A 20642-nucleotide genomic window follows, 5' to 3' on the forward strand; every position below is an offset into this window, starting at 1 on the left:
GAGCGTGCGAATCTGGTTTAGGGAGCGTGCGAATCTGGTTTAGGGAGAAGAGTCGTGGAGAGCATGCGAGTAGAAGAGTAGTGGAGAGGGGATGGGTGTAAAGGAAGAAAGAGTATTTTGGGTATTAAAAAAATTAAGACTTTAAAACTTTGAATATAGATGTTTAATAAGGTAGTATAGATATGGCCCGATAAGTCACTCGGAGTCGGAGCCCAAAACCTATGGGTTAGATCGGTTCGTAAACTTAAAAAAAATACCAACTTATGTTTGTATCGATAGCAATTACAGTTGTACATCGTCCTCCGTCACGACTGCTCTGAGCTTGGGGTTCCAAATGGCGACGAACGGCGCTACCGCTGATCGGAGCGATCCCATAAACAATGTAAAAATAAGTGTGAAGTTCAACGGACGATCGATACCGATCAATCTTTCTGTTGATTCCACCGTCAAAGATCTAAAATATCTGCTTCAACCACTCACTGATGTTCTTCCCCGCGGTCAGAAACTAATCTCTAAAGGTAACCATCGCTAATTTCTGTATACACAACATATTCAACACTTGAAAAAAAAAGCCTAACTTTTGAAGATGATGTATTGCAGGGAAAATTCTTGATGATGAAGAGAAATTTAGCTCATTGGGGACATACAATGGAATCTATAAGTTACAGCTCATTGCTTCCCAAGGTCTACATCAAGGGGTAATTTGATGATTCATATATAGAGATAGAAAGCTGGTTTAAGAAATATGTCACTTGAATATGATTTGTCATAGAATTGGGGATTTTTGGTTTTGATCGAGAAACTACAATTTCATTGTCTTAGAGTGGTCCCATCAAGAACGAAACTACGGTGGCTTCGAATTTAAGGAGAGTTCCAGAAACCGGTAGAAGGGAGAAACAAGTGACTCTTGTGAAGAGTCAATCTAAAAGATGGAAGCTTACTGGGGTTATAGCCCTGTCTAATAGTGACGTAAAGGTAATTCATGGAGCTGCATTTGTTGCTTCCGTGAATAGGTCTTGTTAATTGTCATCGTTGAGATCTTGGCTATATATTGATAATTGTGGGCTATTGAGCGAACTTTGTCAATTGTCCACAAGATATGATTTGGTTTAGAGCCATTCATTTCAATTGTTATGTATTTTTTTGTTGGGTATTGATAGTTTTATATTTAATTTGATGACATAACTAGTTTGTATCTACTCCAAAAGTTTTATGTTACATGTTTTTTGAAAGGTCAAACCTGAATCAAAGAATGAATAGAAAGGGTTTATCTTGTATGCCTCTTGTGTTTCAAGAATCATGATGATGTCCTTGGAATGAAGGTCTTTTGGGTTCCTTAGGGCTTACGACAACTCCACAAGTATTTTGTAAGAAAAAGGGAGGGGTTGAATACAAATCCTTGTTTCTCATTGATAAACTTTAGTACAAGAATCTCATCATGTGCGGAATAAGGCTTCAAACCACTTGATGATTTTAGGCCTGAAATAGACGCCTTCTTAGATGATGGATTACAAGATGCTTCCACATTCCGGGTATAAAGCTCTAAGTTATAAATGTGACTAGGACTAGTTAAGAGGTAGGATGAATAGACTAAGTTTGCTTGTAATAGCAAGACTTCACTGAATGCTAACTACAGAGCATTCTTGCTTTGTTCATCCTTATTCATCTCTTGAAGAACCCTACTTAGAGAAATCCCTTCTAACATGATTCTTGTTTACATTTAGTATGGTTACGGGTTTTGCTTACTCGCTTTTGGATGGGTTGTCTCTTTACTCTGAAAGGTAGAGAGGATATTCATACACGTTGGATTTTCCTTTGGATAATCGCTAGAAGATCTGCAAATTCTTTGCAGATCTATTGTTCCATTTGGTGAAGCAACTACAATTATCTTTTTTCTTGATGTGATATAGGATCCCCTAATACTTAGAGAGCAATTCATAGTGCATTTAGTGCTAGACATGTTGCATAAATGTTGCTTTAAACACATCTTTGCATTCTAATACTTTTGGGTAGACTTATGTTCTTTGTCTGCAACTTCACGTGGGTCATAAGGAGTGTCTTTTTGGATTGCTCGATATGAGTAAGACATAACTTACTCAACTTGTTGGATATAAGTCCTTGGCTCAGGTCAAGACTTTGAATCTATCATAAAACAATGTTCAACTTTTGAGCTTCTTGCCAGTGCTGGTAGCTGAGGCCTTCAGTGTCATCGACACCCCTTCGGTAATACATTAGGTCAGCTTGTGCTTTAGGATCAATGACACTTGGAGTCGGTCTTTAGTGGTGACATCTTTTTCAACTTTACTTTATTCAACTTTAGTGACAGTAGGTGCCTTGTCTTGGTTGCCATGGAGTCTGCAGTGTGTGACCTTGGTAATGCTCTCTCGAACCAATCTTCAACTCGAGTGATATCAACATTAGTGTTACTTCAGCTTTAGTGATATCGTCAGCTTTAGTGATGTCTTCACTTTTGGCCCCTGAGCATCTTAATGGCGATTCTTCGTGTTTCTGTTGAAAAACTGCATTAGCCTTTTATGTTACTGAGATCCTTCAGATGCTGGACGCTTTGCATCGTCCAATGTTGATCTTTTAGGCTGTGTTTGGTACATGGAAACAAGAGCTTCCAACAGTAGATCYGCAATATAGGAATATGCATAAACTGTAGCTCAAAAGAGCTCATCTCCCCACTGCCCTCCATTCCCCTGGCACACACGTCTCCATAAGACGAGCGACGGGGTTCGGGAGCTTCCGTCCTTAAACCAGCCTATTTTTATTCTTTTTTTACACGAGATCCATAGATAGGAACATAGTAAAGAAAGGCAGAGACCATAAACTAATAGTAGGATCTGTTGCTGGTTCTGATCCAACTGACTCTAAATATCCAACAACAGGGGGGTTAGTGAGGTGAATAGGTCCAGAGGGACAAGGAAGGTATAGTTTCAGCGCTCTTTTAGGGCTTGCTTTATTCACAACCTAAACTATAAAAACTTATTGTTCCACGTTCAGCGCGACATGGGACAGGGACAAGAACTAGGACAAGGTGAGATAGCGTAGGACAAAAAAAGCTTTTTCTTTGGTGGAACAAGATGGACCAAGAATGAGCCAGAAACTAAAATACTACTAATCTACCCTATTTGATATATAATATTTATATCGTATTTGTTATAATTGTCACCACCGCCAGTCGCAACCGCAAACCATCACCGGTGGCCACCAATAGCCACCATTGACCACCATTGATCACCTCCACCTCCACCTCCTCTTTGACTACAACTCCCTCCACGACCTCCATAACTACCAACAACCACTGCCAATTGCCACCATCACTACCACCGTCAGCCACCTCCGCTAGAACCACATCTACCATGATAATTGGTTACCACTACCATTGCTCACCACCACCACTACCTCCACTACATGGGCCACAACCACAACTACCTCCACCACTGTTGGCCGCCACCACCACCACTATCCGCCATCTTCACGTCGTCCACTAACCAATGTTATCCATCAACCACCACTAGCAACCACCACCATCACAATCACCATCAGCCACCGAGTACCACCGCCCATCACCACCACCACTAGCACTGTCAGCCACCTCCACTATAACCACCACCACAACCATCGGCTACCATTACCATTCACCACCACTCACCACCACTACCTCCACCACATCGGCCACAACTACCACAGCCACCATTGTCTACCACCACAACCACTAGTATCCACCATCTTCACGTCCTCCACAACCACCGTCATCCATCAACCACCATTGCCTCTACCTCCACAACCATTGTCGCTGCAATGTAACACTCCACATCCCACTTTTGCATGTAATCATGTATTTCATATATCAGGAAATACGAATAGTACATCTTCGGTCCCAACAGTACAAGAAGCTATATTACAAAATTTACAACCAAAAATTTCCTAAAATAACATTCTTGTACATAATTGGTATAGAAACCAGTATTCCCAAAAAATTCAACAAATAACATACTGATCTTCATAAATCAAGTAAGCACAACAGGAAAAATTTCACATTTTCCCCTTCCCCTTAACCCTGGATATATCTCGACTTGCAATGCATATTTTTGAAACACAAAATGAGGGTTAGGCCTTGATGTCTAGTGAGAAATCCCTTTTTTATACAATTACAGGGTGAAAATTCACCAAATTTGTTTTAAAATTAGCTTTGTAAATATACAAATATATCTTCAACATTTTCTAAGTCAAAACTCAAATATCACAATTCAATAAGAGTTTATAAATCTGCCTCACCATACATGGCATATATCCACTCAGGTCCTCGCATCACTCTGTGCGAGATTCTCAAAGTCCTTGTATCCCACAATGTGGGATTACCCAGAGCTCCTCTGGCTCTTAGAGCAAAGCCAAATAAAAGAAAGTTATTAAAGACTTTAATCATGAAATCCATATCATTCTTAAAAATGATATAAACACGTAAAATAATCAATCATAACTCCTTTGGTCACTCAACTTAGTATATAGAAATCCAGAGTTAAGCTAACTAGAGCCCCTCTAGCCCCTCTAATCGACCAAAGCCTCTGGTCTTACCAACCAGAGCTTCTGGTTTCCAACTTTCAAAAATAACTAAGGATGCATGACCAACTTTTAGAAAATAAAAAGATGAGATATAAGAAAACAAATAAGATTTTAACATAACCAGAGGCCCTCGGATAAAACATGAAAGTTAACCAGATCCTCTCTGGTTCTCTACTATATTTGTAAAAGATCAAGTTAAAAAGGTTAAACTTATAAAGTTGTACAAGAAATCAAGAGTTAAGATACAGAGCTCAGACAGAGCTTATACTTGTTAAATTTCATGATACAGAGCCTCTGTATAGCACATATAGAGCCTCTGGGTTAAAATGAGTTTTGAAAAACTTAAGAGATTTTCCACCACAACCAGAGGCCTTTTGGTTAATCTTGAAGAAACAACCAGAGCCCCTCTGTTTCCTCACCAAAACCTTTACCCTTTTGAAAAATTTGAAGTGTAATATCCAAAATCCCAAAAACATTGATTATTCGAAACACAGGCAATTAAAGCCTCTGGCTATAAGCCATTTTCTTCCTCTGCACAACATCATTGTTATCATATCAATAAGAGCAATAATTCTAAGTCTTCACATCACACAAAATTGACAACTCCGAATCATTGCATCCCATGGATGTGATAACAAGAGTTATGATCAAAACTCAGATTTCACAATTGGCACCCTTATCCAAAGGTACACCTCTTCTTGATATGCTACCCTTATCCAAAGGTACACCTCTTCTTGATATGCCACCCTTATCTCATGGTACACCTCTCCTTGGTATGCCACCCTTATTCCCTCATAAAAACATAACTAAAATTGTCATTTTTGCCAAGAATGACATTAAAACAGTTTTATCTCAGAAACTTTATATCAAGAACTTTTACAGTTCTAAACCCGGTTCAATATCAACTCAAAACAACTTTCAAGAACAGTCTACCTTTCTAAACTCAAACAACTTCAAAAAACCAGTTTACCTTTCACATAAACATCAATCAGTTCAAGTATTTTCAATACTAAACGTATAAGATTTTAATAACAAACCTCGCCTTATATTCACGTATACAAAGATGAATCTCACAGCAACAGATTCCAAATATGACCACAGAATCAACTTCTTTGTTCTAACAGCTTCACGCAGATTTTCACACAGGTTTACACACACGCTGTAACTTTTCTCTATCCTTCTTCTTTTCTTCTCAAAACAGAATAGATAAGATAAGATAAATTTTATCTTCTCACTTTTATATGCTAAACATAGGCTGTGAAGTTTTATTATTTTAAAACTCATTTCATACCTTCCCCCCATAAGATATAATACATATCTTATACACAAACTTTTAAGGTGGTGAGAATAAATAAGAATTTTAAACAGGTAATCACACATAAGGAATTTAAAATTCTCTACTTACCAAACTTTCAAAAACCACCTCAAAATTATATAACCGGAACCCGGTTATCACATGCAACGTCGTTCATTGTGCCTCTGCCAATTCATAAAGATCATCCAAACTGAATAAAACATAATTTTCATTTAAATTGGGTACTATTATATATGTATGTATTCATGTATATAAAATTTGTGTAAAAATGCTTATACATTAAATTATTTGTGTCATTTATAACTATTGTATGATGTATAAAATCATTAAATAACTTTTACGGACAACTTGTCAAGTTCTGTTCTCTCTGGTCCTAGTCGTACCATACATCAGACACTTGTCCTATCCGGTCCTGCCTTCTTGTCCTGTCCAACCCTTTCCTATCATGTCTGCGTGCCAAACGCTACCTTAGTTGATGACACTTTGTAATTTCCAATTCGATTATCCACTATTGGTCATCTGTAAGCTTTGTTCTCCATTACTTCAAATCTTCAGCGAATAGGTCAATTACATTTTAGAACTCAAATATACAAAGTGTTCATAAGAAGTTTGTTCATCATCAAACCTAATTTAGGAGTCAACAGTTGTCCTTGGATAAATCTAAAGTATATTAATATAAGGGCAAAATTATATGATTTAGAGAGCATGTCCCTGGAAAGGCACGTTTGAAGCCACTACATTATGAACTCTTGGATGCCCAACAAAACAAGCATAGACCATTCCAAACTATTAGAACCTATGCCTTCAGAAGATTAATGCAAAATATGACCATTACAGATCTGAAGTTTTTGTAATCTACTTTTTATAATGCTTAAGATGATCTTAACTAGAACCCCACATACCATTATACCTTTATTATGCGTCTCCTATTTCACTCTCTCCATGTATATTACATAACCACACTTCAATAAAGTTTGTCTGTACTTAATTGTATTGTCTCAAATAGTGATTATACAGCTTTGTACACATATTTGCCTGTATTCATTAATGTGCGGTATGCCTATAACCCCATTATCTTTGTTTTCTTTTCATATAATTTGGTGATGAGTATCTTCTGCTTTTAATCTGCCCCAACTGGTTTGAGATAAAAACCTTTTTTTTTTTCTTGTGAAGGGATAGGTATCTATGCATATTAACGTGTTAATTTTAGTAGAATTAAGATCCCTTTAATGTGAACATTTGGTACTAATATGATCTAGTTGAACCAAAAAGGTCATACCTCATGAAGTATGGAATTGTGGATCTTCTATAAGATTTCTTGATCTCAACTGCAACTCAATACAAGATATACCAGAAGCTATTGGTGGTTTGAGTTCATTGCAGGTGAGAGAATCATCCGTTTCTTTTTGTTGAAAGGTTCTTATTGGAAAATATAGTAATATGTGAATCTTATGTTTATTTGGTAGAAACTTCTCTTGAATGCAAACTGCATAAAAGATGAATTTCTTAGTTGGAAAGGAATCTCATCACTGAAATCTCTCTCTTTCTTGTCTTTGAGCCAGAATCTGTAAGCATCTCATAGCCACATGACAATAAACTTTGATGTTGTTGTGTATTACTTGTGGACCGATTATCCCAGTATCTGTTGTAATTGGCTACATATTATTTGCAGTTTGACAAGTTTACCCTCTGATTTGGGCGCCTTAACTACCTTGAAGGAGCTTCATGTTGCAAACAACCAGTTAACATGTCTTCCAGATGAAATAGGATTGCTACTTCATCTTGAAGTTTTAGAGGCCAATGACAACAGGTAAAATTCTGTAGTTTTACTCATTTTTTCTTCCGGGTAATGCTTATAATTCGTCTTCGATATTTAATTAGATTGCAAGTGTTCTTGGTTCTTGCAACATTGGCAACATCATTACTACAAATTTGTCCCAAAGACACATTGTTGAAAAGAAAAAGTTGACTATCAATCAATGTCTTACTTTTCATGCAATTTACCGATGTCTATTTATGAATGTTGTACTAACCAAGCAATTTTGGATTAAAAACTTACGAGAAAGAAAGAAATGTTTCAGTTTCATGACACAATTGTAGAGAGTGTTGCCAACTTTCATGGGAGGATAACCTAATTGAATTTTATTTTCAACTTTATGTTTATTCTTTTCTGAAGATTATCAATTGGATTAGGGACTTGGATATGCTGTGAAAACTACTTCAAACATTAAATGATGTTTCAATTTTCTAATGGTAATTGATATTCTTGTATGAAGGATTAGGGCCATTCCTTCATGCATAGGGAACTGCTCTTCTCTTGTTGAAGTAAGATCTCCTTCTTTTTAGCAAGAACATCTGGCTATCTTTGCAACATGGATTGAATCTACAATGTTGTGCAGGCTGATTTATCATCAAATCTTCTTGTAGAGCTCCCAGAAACCTTCAGCAGTTTGAGGAATCTTAAGGTGTTTCTCTCTTCCTATACATGGATTCAACTTTTTTTTATTGTACATAATAATTATATACGGAAACTACTTACATGTACTCCTCATCCCTTGACCTCCAAGAGGTATTGGCGGGATACTACTAGGCCAATGACCCTGGTGCTTGGATTGGTAATGCATATATATATATATAGCCCATCCAATTAGGACCATAAATGTAACAACACACCATATACTAACAAGTACCAATAACTAACTCATAACATAACATACGTCAGGTTACAATATTTCACAAACATTCCAGTACGGTACTGTTATAATAACAAAAGTTTGAATTTCAAAAATTCGTCTTAACAAAAACTTTCTTCCATGATTCCTTCATATCTTCCCTTTACCTTTATCCTTCGAAGTTGGATGACCTACAAAATAAATTATTACAACAACTGAGGGTTAGACCAGAATGTCTAGTGAGTGAATTTCCCTCGTGTAAATAAAATCTACCGTAACACTTTAATACATTTCAGACCTAATTTTAAATGATAAAATTATCAAACATTCATCGCGGTTAAACTGCCATCTATCATCTACCGCGGTTACACCGCCATCTATCAATCAGAGTTCAAAACATCACATTTCAGATAATATTGTGAGCGATGGACACCCTTATCCGGACAACACTGTGAGCGATGATGGTCAATCCGGACAACACTGTGAGCGATGATGGTCAATCCGGACAACACTGTGAGCGATGATGGTCAATCCGGACAACACTGTGAGCGATGAGGGTTCAATCTGGACAACACTTTGAGCGATGAGAGTTCAATTCGGACAACACATTGAGCGACGAGGGTTCAATCCGGACTAACACATTGAGCGACGAAGGTTCAATCCGGTTAACACATTGAGCGACGAAGGTTCAATCCGGTTAACACAATGAGCGACGAAGGTTCAATCCGGTTAACCCATTGAGCGATGAAGGTCTTATTGGATGAAGCTTTGAGCGATGAAGGTTCAATCTGGTTAACACATTGAGCGATGAAGGCCTTATCGGANTAACCCATTGAGCGATGAAGGTCTTATTGGATGAAGCTTTGAGCGATGAAGGTTCAATCTGGTTAACACATTGAGCGATGAAGGCCTTATCGGATGAAGCTTTGAGCGATGAAGGGCCTTATCGGATGAAGCTTTGAGCAATGAAGGGCCTTATCGGTTAAGCTTTGAGCGATGAAGGGCCTTGTCGGTTAAAGCTTTGAGCGATGAAGGTTTCTAACAGACTTGATATAATGCTATTTTGATAATTAACACACTTTCTAATATCATAAAACAAGTAGTTTCTATATGAAAGGTAATAACTCACAAGTTATCAAAGCCATGTAAAACTCACCTTTAATTGGAGACCTCACCGGATGCTCTAACTGTTCTCTGTTTCAATTAGGTTTTGCCATAGTTTCTTTTTACCAAAACCAGTATCCAAAAAATCTTTTTCAGTTCCCTCTTACTTACTATTTATAGTAAGTAAAGTAAAGAAGAACAAGGAGGAAGGGGCGGGGGTTTGAGGCGGTGCATGAGCATGCACCTCCTCCCCCTATATGCATCCATCACCTCTCTCTCTTCTCTCATTGGACCAAATTCACATAACACAAGGAGGTGACCATGGTTTTCACCATTGGTCTGTCCATTCCCAACAAATGCCAAACTTTACCCTTGAAGTTTCATAACTATTTACTTTCGAAACCCGACAAACTAAAACTAAAACTTGAAGTAACATTGAAAGTTGCTAATATGGGATGACGTAATTAAGTAACATTGAAAGTTATTGATATGGGACACAAGAAATACCTGTAAAATGTGACCTTGCCAATGATGTGTAGGTATTTTGTTCAACCACTCATATGCAAACATATTGAAACCCTTCAAATCATTCATGGCTGTTTGAAAATCTGGTACTGTTGATGATGCTGCACACTTCCAAAGATGCTCCTTATATGCCCTCCCCTTCCACTAATGTTTCATGTTTTCGTGTATATGCCTCAAACAATACCTGTGCTCAGAACAAGAAGTAAAGGAAATACTTCATCTTTGAAACTTTACTTGCATACTTTTGTTCCAAGTTGATTTGCAAAGACGTTGTTGGAATATCCGAGTTTGCAACTAGTGTATCTGAAATCTGTTGGGATAAGAAAGATGCTGTACAATCTGAAACTTCTCTTGCTTGAAGACATTTGTGGGTTTTTACATTTGTTTTAACCATCCACGTATCATCATGTTTACCTACGAATATGTGCAAAACCCATGGGCAACTTTGCCCACTTGTCTTGTCCTCTTTACGCTTGCTTGTCTCATCTACTTCTTCTTTTAAATTTGGTATGAATCCCCTACAAACAGCCCTTATCCTACGAAGATCATTCTTGAGAACCGTGATTTGTCTTCTCGTCTCAATGGCATGTTTGTCAATCATCATTTTTATTCCTTTTTTACTACCAAAAACCCGACCAACATAAAAGTTGACACTTCTTTCAAGTCTTGTGTTAGGCCCTCTCTCCTTTCTTAGCTTCTTCAAATATTTAAATCTTTTGATCTCTAAATCAGATTTATCAATGTTACTTTCAGAAGCTTCCAACTCTAACAATGCATCATTATGATCATCATTTTCTATAACAACATTCTTATCTTTATTATTACATTCTACATCCATGTCATAATTTGGCATAACACTTTTCATGTCAACTATACCATCATCCAACACATTTCTGATCATCAAGTACAAAAGCATCACCATCGATCTCTTCATTTGTCTCATTGTTTTGAAGTTCCATTGCTTCATGAAATGGATTAAAGTCATCAAATTGATCAAAACCACCAACCGATTCATTAGATTCACCACCAACTGTGTAAACCTCTGTTATTTTGGACTCCCAGAGCATATTTTAATAGGTTCAGAACATCAACTTCATTGTCTACTAGTGGGCAAAATCTAAGTCCTTGCCTGGAAGTCTAAAATGATAAAAGGTTGGTGCATCATCTTCATAACCTACTTCTGTCATCATAGCTCTCAACTCATGTATTGAAAACTCCTCCGTGTCAACTAAATCAACAAAATGGTATTTACCATTTATGTACTCTCTACCTGGAGGAGACGTGAAAGCACCTCCATGATAAATCTTCAATGTAATAAGCGTGGGGTAAACATGAATGGAAAAAAACCAAATGCAAAACCAATGAACAAAACCATATGAAAAACCAATTATAAAAACCCTAGTGACTAAACTTAGTAACCAAAAGCAATGAATAAAACCAAAAAAATCGTTTTCTAAAGTGAAACCTTTTCCTCGAGCAAAACCAAACTCACCATATACTTCCAGAACATGTTGCTTTGTTAAGTTGCTTCGACTCAGCCATGTGTGCGCAGCATTTTTGTTAGATTTTAGATGAACATTAAAGGATCGATGGAGATGATGATGTTGCCGTAAGTTGAAGAACAAGATGAAGGGTTCTTTTACGATTTGAAGAATGTGATCAAGAAGCATACAAAATGGGAATTTGATTTGGGCTCTTTGACATCAATTGAGAGGGAAAGTTTTTTTATTAAAATATAAAATGTTTTTAAAATGACAAATATACACCTCACATGGGAGCACGTGAGGACTCTAATGACTCCAGACTAAGGTGGTGTTTGTTTTTTTTAAAAAACACTTTTATTTTACCACTTATGTCTATTTCGGTCAGACATAAGACAATTCAGACCGTTTGTTTTTCTTTTCTTTTCAGAGCCTCTTATCCCTTATTGTCTTCTGAAAAATTAAGTGATAACCTAGCCACTTATTTGCCTCTTAATCCTAAAGACTATCTAGAGGACTGACTTCAACCTAATCTATCGCCTTGCTCCACGAGATTGGTCATTGATCTCTACTCCATCATTCGATCGACTTCACCCTCTCAATCAATATGTGCTTCATCAATCGATTGACTTCACCATCTCAATTGATCTTTGTTTTATCAATAAGCTAAAGAACAGTTAAGATCTGAGAGGAGGAGAAATAAGAACCAAGGGCATGTTCATCCTCCTCGATACTGCCCCTGTGAGTTGTTCAGATTTCAATCTTGATTTTAGAATAATGTCTTTTGACTAAGAAATCTTGATGTGGGCTTCTCTGGTTCATGATTAAAACTGGAATGATGAATATATGCGGTAGTGAGAGAGAGAGAAAGAGGGGAAAAGAGAGAAACAAAGATAAAATAAATTTGGGTGTTTGATATGATCCTCTCTCTGTGTATATATATATATATATATCGTATTAACTGAGGCATGTAATTCTGCTCTTATTTTGATTCAGATTTCAGGCTTAAGACACATGTTATTTTACAAAAATAAATAGTCTTATTGATTCAGATTTCAGCACCACCAATTATAAATCAGAAGTGAAACCAGATTTCAGACTTCAACACCTCTTAAAAAACAAACGTCACCTAACAAAGTTTAGGAGGGACCAGTCTGCAACGAAATCAAAACCACAGTGACCAAATCTGTAATTAGTTTGTTTTCGGTGACCCAATCCAAAATTCTGATATAACCACAGGGACCGCATCTGTAATTTACTCTTTTATTTATATAAAATTGCAAAAACCCATGTTTATTGATTACAGTTGATTTACATTGCAACACATGTGAAAACCAAACCCATGAAAATCAACCAAAACCATCCAATGAGTTTGATTTTAGTTATGATTTATATTGTTTCACCTGTTCTTGTGTGTATGAGTTTGTGTTTGATATGTAAATGTATTTTTGTGTTTTTTCACGCACAAAACATTCATTGACGTTTCATCTATAAAACAACAAATACAAATTGGTTTTCATGGTCTCTATCTTTTATACAATTTATATATGATTTACCCCCATATATAGGGATGGGTTCAAAGGAGAACAAGATCAAAATTAGAAAACATGAGAACATTATATCTAATTATCTTTTGGAAATTCTAAAAAGCTTAGTCGGTCGTGTTTTTTTTCTAATTTCTAAGCATATTACCGATTTATGAATCCTCTAAATCGATTGAATTCATCGTCAAAATCTATTGGATATATATATTTTTTGCATTATAACTAAACCTGAACCCGACCAACCCGAACCCGAAGCAATCCGAAATCCGATTGGGTTTTTGATTTTCCACCCGAACCCGTCCGACCCGCCCGATGCACACCCCTAAATACCTTGTAGCTTTCTCCCTCTCTCTCTCTCTCTCTATATATATATATATATATATATATTATAGTGCATGATTAGTCTTGGTAGGAATTTAGTTTATTCCCATATAATAATAGCAGGGGACGGAAGGTCTACTGTTTGAGCAATGGAAGCATCCTATTTGCTCAATGCAAGTCAGGTTGCATAAGAAGGCTTCCATCAACACTCCAAATACCAAGGAGCCTTAATATATATGGCGGCTTTAGGGTGTTTCCGGTTCATTTTCACCAGTGAGGAGGTCGGATAGCGTTAGAGTCGAGGATGTGAGGAAGGGAAGGCAAGGAGGACATCGGACGAGCAACTAAGACTAGACATGGCGTACTTAGGCATTTCGGAAGGCATGACCTCAGATAGGAGTTTGTGGATACGCAGGCTTAGGGTAGCAGATTATGTGTATGGACCTGTGCTTATTGGGGCCGGGGAAGGGGGTGGAGAGGTGGTTAAGGGTTGGGGATGGGTAGAGATAGGCCCGAGAGTCAATGTCTTGTATGTTTTTAATGTTTGTACAGCTATAGTATTCCAATTGTTACCATTCATGCAATTACCATTATCTGTTATTCTTCCATTTATATTTGATCAACTTCTATTTCAAACTTTTATCCAACTTCTGGAGCCAAGTGTTTCTCGCAAAATCATGTTTTCTAAAACTTTTTTCTTGTCATGGGTGTTTATGGAAAGTCTCTCTACCCTCGGGGTAGATGTATGGTCTATTTATACCTTATCCTCCCCATACCCTACTCTGTGTGCGTTTTACTGTCCTGTCTGTTGGCAAGTATTTTAAGCTAACTTTACATACTCACTTAACTTATATTGATTTGGGTTGAGAAGATTTCCATGCGTCTTGATCATTGAAGGTTACTTAGGCCATCCAATTTGTATTGTGAATATTGAGATTGACAATTGGGCATGCAACACTAAGTAGTAGCCTCAGCGCATATGGGCTGAACTACGTATAGTCCATGAAGATTTAAAGCATTTCGTATTTTGACGTCACTTTAAGTTGTAATTCCGTATTTGTCATGATATAAGATTCTACATCAAAGCTTTTTTAGTACACTTGACTGATACTAAAAGATGTGATATTATACACAATTTAAAAACTAAGTGCCTTTTTCGTTGTCGACATTTATTTTGGAACGATGGGAGTATAAGAATATACCAGGCAGAAAAATGCTCCATTTTAGCATAGTAACTATCATAGTGCCATCCTAAGTTGGAGCTAGCTAATTCATATTTTACAAGGCATCATGGCAAAACAGTCGCTCTACTTTTTTATTTTTGAGTATAAAATGTTTATATATGGCATACTCACATACTCCCGTCGCCTTTGGTGAGGTATGAACTGACCTCATGGGAGGCTCATGTGGGATATATATGATCGTTTGGTTTTGCTCCTTCCAGTTCTCTTGCATTTTGATGTTCCAGCTATCGATCATGGCAGGCTTTGCATCTTCACAACAACGGGCTGAAATCACTTCCATCGACATTGTTGAAAAACTGCACACATCTCTCCACACTGGACCTCCATGGCACCGAAATAACAATGGACATGCTTCGAGAGGTGCATAATTTTCATTTCTGGTTGCTGTTTTTTGTACATCGAGTTTCTGAATAGGAGGATTGTGATTGCAGTTTGAAGGATGGGAAAGCTTCGATGAGCGGCGTGTGCTAAAACATTCGAAACAACTGGCGTTTCGAGTCAAGGGAGCCTCTTATTTTGATGAGGGTGCTGATAAAAGGTAGGAAGTTGGAGTTTTATCTGCATTTGTGTATGTATGGAGGTTATTCACAGAATGTTCATCGTAAAGCTTTATATTTTATTTGGGAACATTTTGAATAGGATGAAAATAAAAATCAAAGCTAATGGTAACTTAGATTTATTTATATGAATAAAAAATACAAACCAATCAAAACCTCCAACCCGAAAATAAACCAAACAGTTCTACCTGATCTAACCCAAGTTTCATTCGTTTATAAATTAGATAAACCAATGATAGTAAGATCGGTTATAGGTTCAAATCCAAGGAGGAATAAAAATCCCTTTGTGGCCATGGAGGTTTAAATGCGATGATTCCGGGCTATTTATAAAGCAGGTAGTCGTCATGGGATTAGTCGGCTTGCATATCGGGTTGGATATCCAAGCTAATCAATATATATATATATATATATATATATATATAGAGAGAGAGAGAGAGAGAGAGAGGAGCAATCAAATGAAAACCGTCCTCATTTGTGTAAACCATGTAAACCAATCTCATCCATTCATTTTTTTGATCAATGGTCAAGATTAGTTTAAGTTATATTAAGAATTTAAAAAAAATAAACAAATAAAAATTTATTTTATAATTCTTAGAAGGGCAAAATGGTAACTTTAGTAGTGGTAATATTAATGGCAATCCTATCATGTATATCATAATATTAATGAAACAAAATTATTTGTAAAATAATATATTAATTTTATGTTCAAATATTATATAAAAAAATAACATCCATCATTAAAATAGATTAGCAATAAAAATAAAACACTATAATCAATTTAACATAATGAAACCTTTTGAATAATAATAACAAAAGTTACTACTACATTTTATCAACGAAATGGTTTCACAGTTTCATCAATACACAAATCAACGTGATGTTAGATGAGACATTTGTCATTTTCATGCTATTGGTAGATGAATCCGTTTCAATCTAATTATGAAATTGTTTCACTGTTCGTTAATTACACAACATTTTCTTAACAATTATGAAATGGTTTCAGTTTCATTATGCTTCCATTTCATTGGCAATTTTTTTTCAATCCGAACACGTTTCATAGCGTCAATGCATTTACCATTACAGGCTTTGGTAGATGGATTCGTTTCATTGTAATAATGAAATTGTTTCACTGTTAGCTAATAACACAACATTTTCTTGACAATTATGAAATGGTTTCACTTTCGTTATGCACCCATTTCATCAGCCAATTTCTTTCAATACAAACATGTTTCATGGAGTCAATGCATTTACCAGTACATGCTTTGTTAACCATTAAGTGAACATGTTTCATAGAGTCAATGTATACCTTCAAATATAACCAATCTGCATACGTTTCATAAAACAAGCTCCTCAATGAACGTTTTAATAAAGAAATCTAACATGAATCTGTTTCACAACTGATTATATTTTTACTGGTTCATGAATCTTTGTTTGGATCTGTTACTGATTTCGTTGATTAATGAATATAATAATTTTCAATTTTCTTATTGTTACCACTAATAAACCGAGAAACCAAATAACAATATTTAATTATTAAAATTATAATTTAAAAAGACATTAACATATTACCATTTCTAAAATTTCTTTTATTATACCTTAATTAAGATCTCTTAATAACTTTCTTATTTAATCGAAAACAATGTAAATGACAATTCTACCCTTAATGATTAAATTTAATTAAGAAAAAAAGGAATTTTCCTATTGGTCGAAATTAGTTTACATAGTTTCTAAGAATTAGACGGTTTTCATTTGATTCCGCCTCTCTCTCTCTCTCTCTCTCTCTCTCTATATATATATATATATATATATATAGGGGAGCGTTCAAATAAAAACCACTTAATTTGTAAAAACCGTGAAAACTTCATTCAACAACCATAATTTTTCATTTTGTTCATTTTTTTGTAATTATGAGAGATTGATTAACCATTTTTATTGTGGAGGGTGTTAATCATGGATATTATCATCTTCATTATTTTAATTTTAGAGAAATACATGAAACAGTTTCTTTAAAATTTCATTAAATATTATATGAAACAATTTCATAACCATGTATGAAACAAATTCATCAAAAAAAAGTATTATATGAAATAATTTCACAAGATTAAACAATTTAATGAAAAAATTTCATAAGATTAAACAATGAAATCGACGTATGAGGGTGGTTTGCACGGTTTACACAAATGAGGGCGGTTTCATTGTTTAATCTTATGAAATTTTTTCATGAAATTGTTTAATCTTATGAAATTGTTTCACATAATATTTTTTTTTGGATGAAGTTGTGTTGGTCCCTTTGAGGGTCTACAAGATAAGTAAAACAATTTGTAGAATGAGGGGGGGATGAATACAAACGCAATATTTTCAAATTTAAAATATATGTTGATAGAGAAGATCAATACAAATTTTACAAGACTATTTGCGAAAAGATAAGATAAGAAAACCTATCTAAACAATCTTTGGTTACACACGAAATCTTAGCAAATGAGAAAAGAAATGTTGTAAAGAAAAGTTCTTTTACTTAAGCAAGAATGCTCAAAGTAAGAATTAGGTTATGAGAGTGAGTTGCGCGCACTTTGCCTGGAGAAAAAACACTTTTATTTATACCCAATGCATTAAATGTTCATTTAATGCAATATGGTAGAGTTAGACTACGTGTCAAGCCTTAAGAGGAAGGCTTGTCCTTTGCTACAGTGAATAGTACAAAAAAGACTATTCATGAGCAGACATTCTTACCTAAAGTTGGTGGGCAACAGAGTCGACTAGTCAGCTCCATACCGTACTTAGAAAGGGTATGGTTTTGTCCTTTGTGTGCATAAGGACAAGACAACAACAATCGTGCTTGACAAGCTTCCTTTGATCGCTGAATGCTGGAATAACCTGGAGGTCTCTTCAGTATTCGCTGAGGCTTGAGCAGTCTTCACATATATGTAGACAGACTTGTAATCACTGAGTACCGCTTCAGATCACGTACTCGTCAGTCTCTAATCTTCAGTTTTAGTCTTCGACTTTGGCTTAAGGTTCTTTGGTGTGAGTGTTGTCTTCTTGAAGTATCACTGTCTCTGATTGAATTACAATACAAGTTCTTCAACGATCATTGAACATGCTCAGTGATGATCGCTGAAACTGAAAAGACAGAAACATAAATACAACGTATAAGTGAAAAGGGATTATCACCAAATCACTGAGAGAGAGGATCAACAATCTCCCCCTCTCCCTGAGGAGAACCAAGAGTTGGTTGAGAGGGTCGTTTGGAAGAGGTTTTGGTGGCTGGGCTAGACTTGGGGGGGGGGGTTACCCTTGTCCTGGCCACCTGAGGAGAAGAGGTAGTGATGGACACAAAAGAAGTTAGCACCACATCACTGTCCCTCAGCTTATGATCCAGAATCCTGGATCCGAGCTTGGAAACCTGGAGGTTTCCTTCCGTGAAGTAATGATCTCCAAAGATCTTCGCAAAGACCATTGAAAGGAACCTGGTGTAAGGCACCACCTTTTCTCGCTGGTGCTTGTTCAGCTTGAGCACCAGGTCATCAAAAATGACCGCAACATAATTTATATTGCGACGCTGAATCACAGATATGCCTATGGTTAAGGCGATCCTAGAGGCCTGGTCCTAGCCTCCAGTCTTTCCACCCATGCACTGGATGAAGTGAGGGAACAAGTATTGCTAGACAGTTGATATCCTGTTCTTCTCGATCTTCGACAAGGACTTAATGGGAGCATTTGAGTCCTTCTTCATTGGCCACTGACAGCCAATGGCGTATAGACACTCGATGATCTCGGTCGTTGTGAGTTCGCTGTCATAGGGGCCTTTGGGAAGGCGAAGAGCCGTCCTCAAGGTGTTCACGCCAAACTTCACGTCCATGTGGTTGAAGGTGAAGTTGGCTTGTTCAACTTGACGTCTAGGCTTGACCTCGACGTCCACGACCTCAGCAGTGAACCAAAACTGCTGGAGAAGTTCTTTCACCATGATGGGTTCATGGTTGAGTGCGAAGCCTAGCGACGACTGTTTGAGGAAGTCGGCCGCTTCTTGGTAGTCCACCTTTTAAGAGGGAATATCCAACAAGGCAATGTGGTTGTTGGCCTTGAAGGATACCTCGTCAAGAGAAAAGTTAACATTCTTGGCTGCCATCTATTTTAAATAAGAATAAGATAAAACAGGTTGTTAGTAAAACCAAGATTGTTTTGGGAGAAGAATATTGAAAAGTTTTTGAATTAATAAAAACTTCTTTTGAAAAATTCTTAAAGAAGATTTAGGGTTTTTCAAGTAGATTGTGTATACAAAAATAAGATTATAACCAAGTAAGAGTTGGTTAAATAATCTTTGTTATTTAATGTTTTAATAGAATAAGTTTCTTAAACAGATTAAACAAATTTCTTAGAAGAAGAAGATGAAGAAAATAGATATTGACCTTAAGGATTTAGAGAGAGTAAGGTCCAGAGATTCCTGAAAATTTGAGAGAGTTCTTGCTATGGAAAAATTCTTGCAGAGGTTTGTCTAAGAATTTTGAAAGCGTAAAGAGAAAAGTGGCGGAGAGGTCTCATATTTATAGGTAGGAGGAGAGAGAAGAAATATGAGAGAGTGAAAAGACGACGGTTGGGGAAAGTGGCCATGATGAAAAATGGCACGTTCTCATCCATGATTGGATGACATTAAATGAGGTAGCGTAATGACAGTACCTTTTTGCCCGTCTCAAAGCGTTGCGCATAGTAAATAGAGAATGTCGTCATTAAGACGGTTCATTAGCTATTTTCTTTTAAAAACGAAGGGTTTTTAAGAAAGCAAAGAGTCATACAATGTTTAACTAAACACTGAAAAGACTGTTTAAAACATTTTATCACTGAAGATGAAAGACTTCAGTGAGGGTTTTAAGACATCAGTGTCAGTGATAAAAGAATCACTGAAACTGGCATTTAAAAACATTTTTAATCACTGATTGAAAAGGTTCAATGATCATTTTTGATTTTTAAGAGAATAAGTATAAAGATATACTTATATATGGTTAGTGATAAGAAGATCATTGAAACCAACTTTTAAAACTTTAGTCACTGAAGAAGAAAAACTTTGGTGAAGGTTTTAAGTCGAAGAAAATAGAAGAGTAATCATACCTTAGAGAAAATAGATATATATACTCAAAAGGTCAGTGTCAGAGATAGAACACTGAATCATTTCACTTACTGAGTGATGTTTAATAGCTGAAGATTAGTCTTCAGTGTTTAACATCCCCAATTCCCTGATCAAGATGTTGAATCTTGTCTCATCAAGAGGCTTGGTGAAAAGATCAGCGAGTTGATACTCAGTTGGAACGAAGTGAA

At 36.3% G+C, this 20642-nt stretch overlaps 1 protein-coding gene across 1 annotated transcript; it reads left to right on the forward strand.

Moving 5' to 3' along the window:
- Positions 1 to 227: 227 nt before the first annotated feature.
- On the forward strand, positions 228 to 15396 carry LOC112507622 (LRR repeats and ubiquitin-like domain-containing protein At2g30105). Its single transcript, XM_025112271.1, has 10 exons — positions 228 to 518; positions 601 to 698; positions 823 to 975; positions 7157 to 7267; positions 7351 to 7451; positions 7557 to 7694; positions 8161 to 8209; positions 8284 to 8349; positions 15016 to 15135; positions 15207 to 15396. Exons 1-10 carry the CDS (start codon positions 335 to 337, stop codon positions 15315 to 15317), a joined length of 1131 nt encoding a protein of 376 aa, XP_024968039.1. The 5' UTR covers positions 228 to 334; the 3' UTR covers positions 15318 to 15396.
- The last annotated feature ends 5246 nt before the right edge of the window (positions 15397 to 20642 follow it).

The sequence above is a fragment of the Cynara cardunculus genome, assembly GCF_001531365.2.
Source record: "Cynara cardunculus var. scolymus isolate 2C chromosome LG 2, CcrdV1, whole genome shotgun sequence".
NCBI lineage: Eukaryota > Viridiplantae > Streptophyta > Magnoliopsida > Asterales > Asteraceae > Cynara > Cynara cardunculus.

Bases quoted from the DNA above. Each gene is read 5' to 3' on its own strand.
- LOC112507622 (XM_025112271.1), top strand. From the start codon at position 335: ATGGCGACGAACGGCGCTACCGCTGATCGGAGCGATCCCATAAACAAT. The intron at 976-7,156 runs GTAATTCATGGA...TGAACCAAAAAG, and splicing joins TGTCTAATAGTGACGTAAAG to GTCATACCTCATGAAGTATG. The intron at 7,452-7,556 runs GTAAGCATCTCA...TATTATTTGCAG, and splicing joins TTGTCTTTGAGCCAGAATCT to TTTGACAAGTTTACCCTCTG.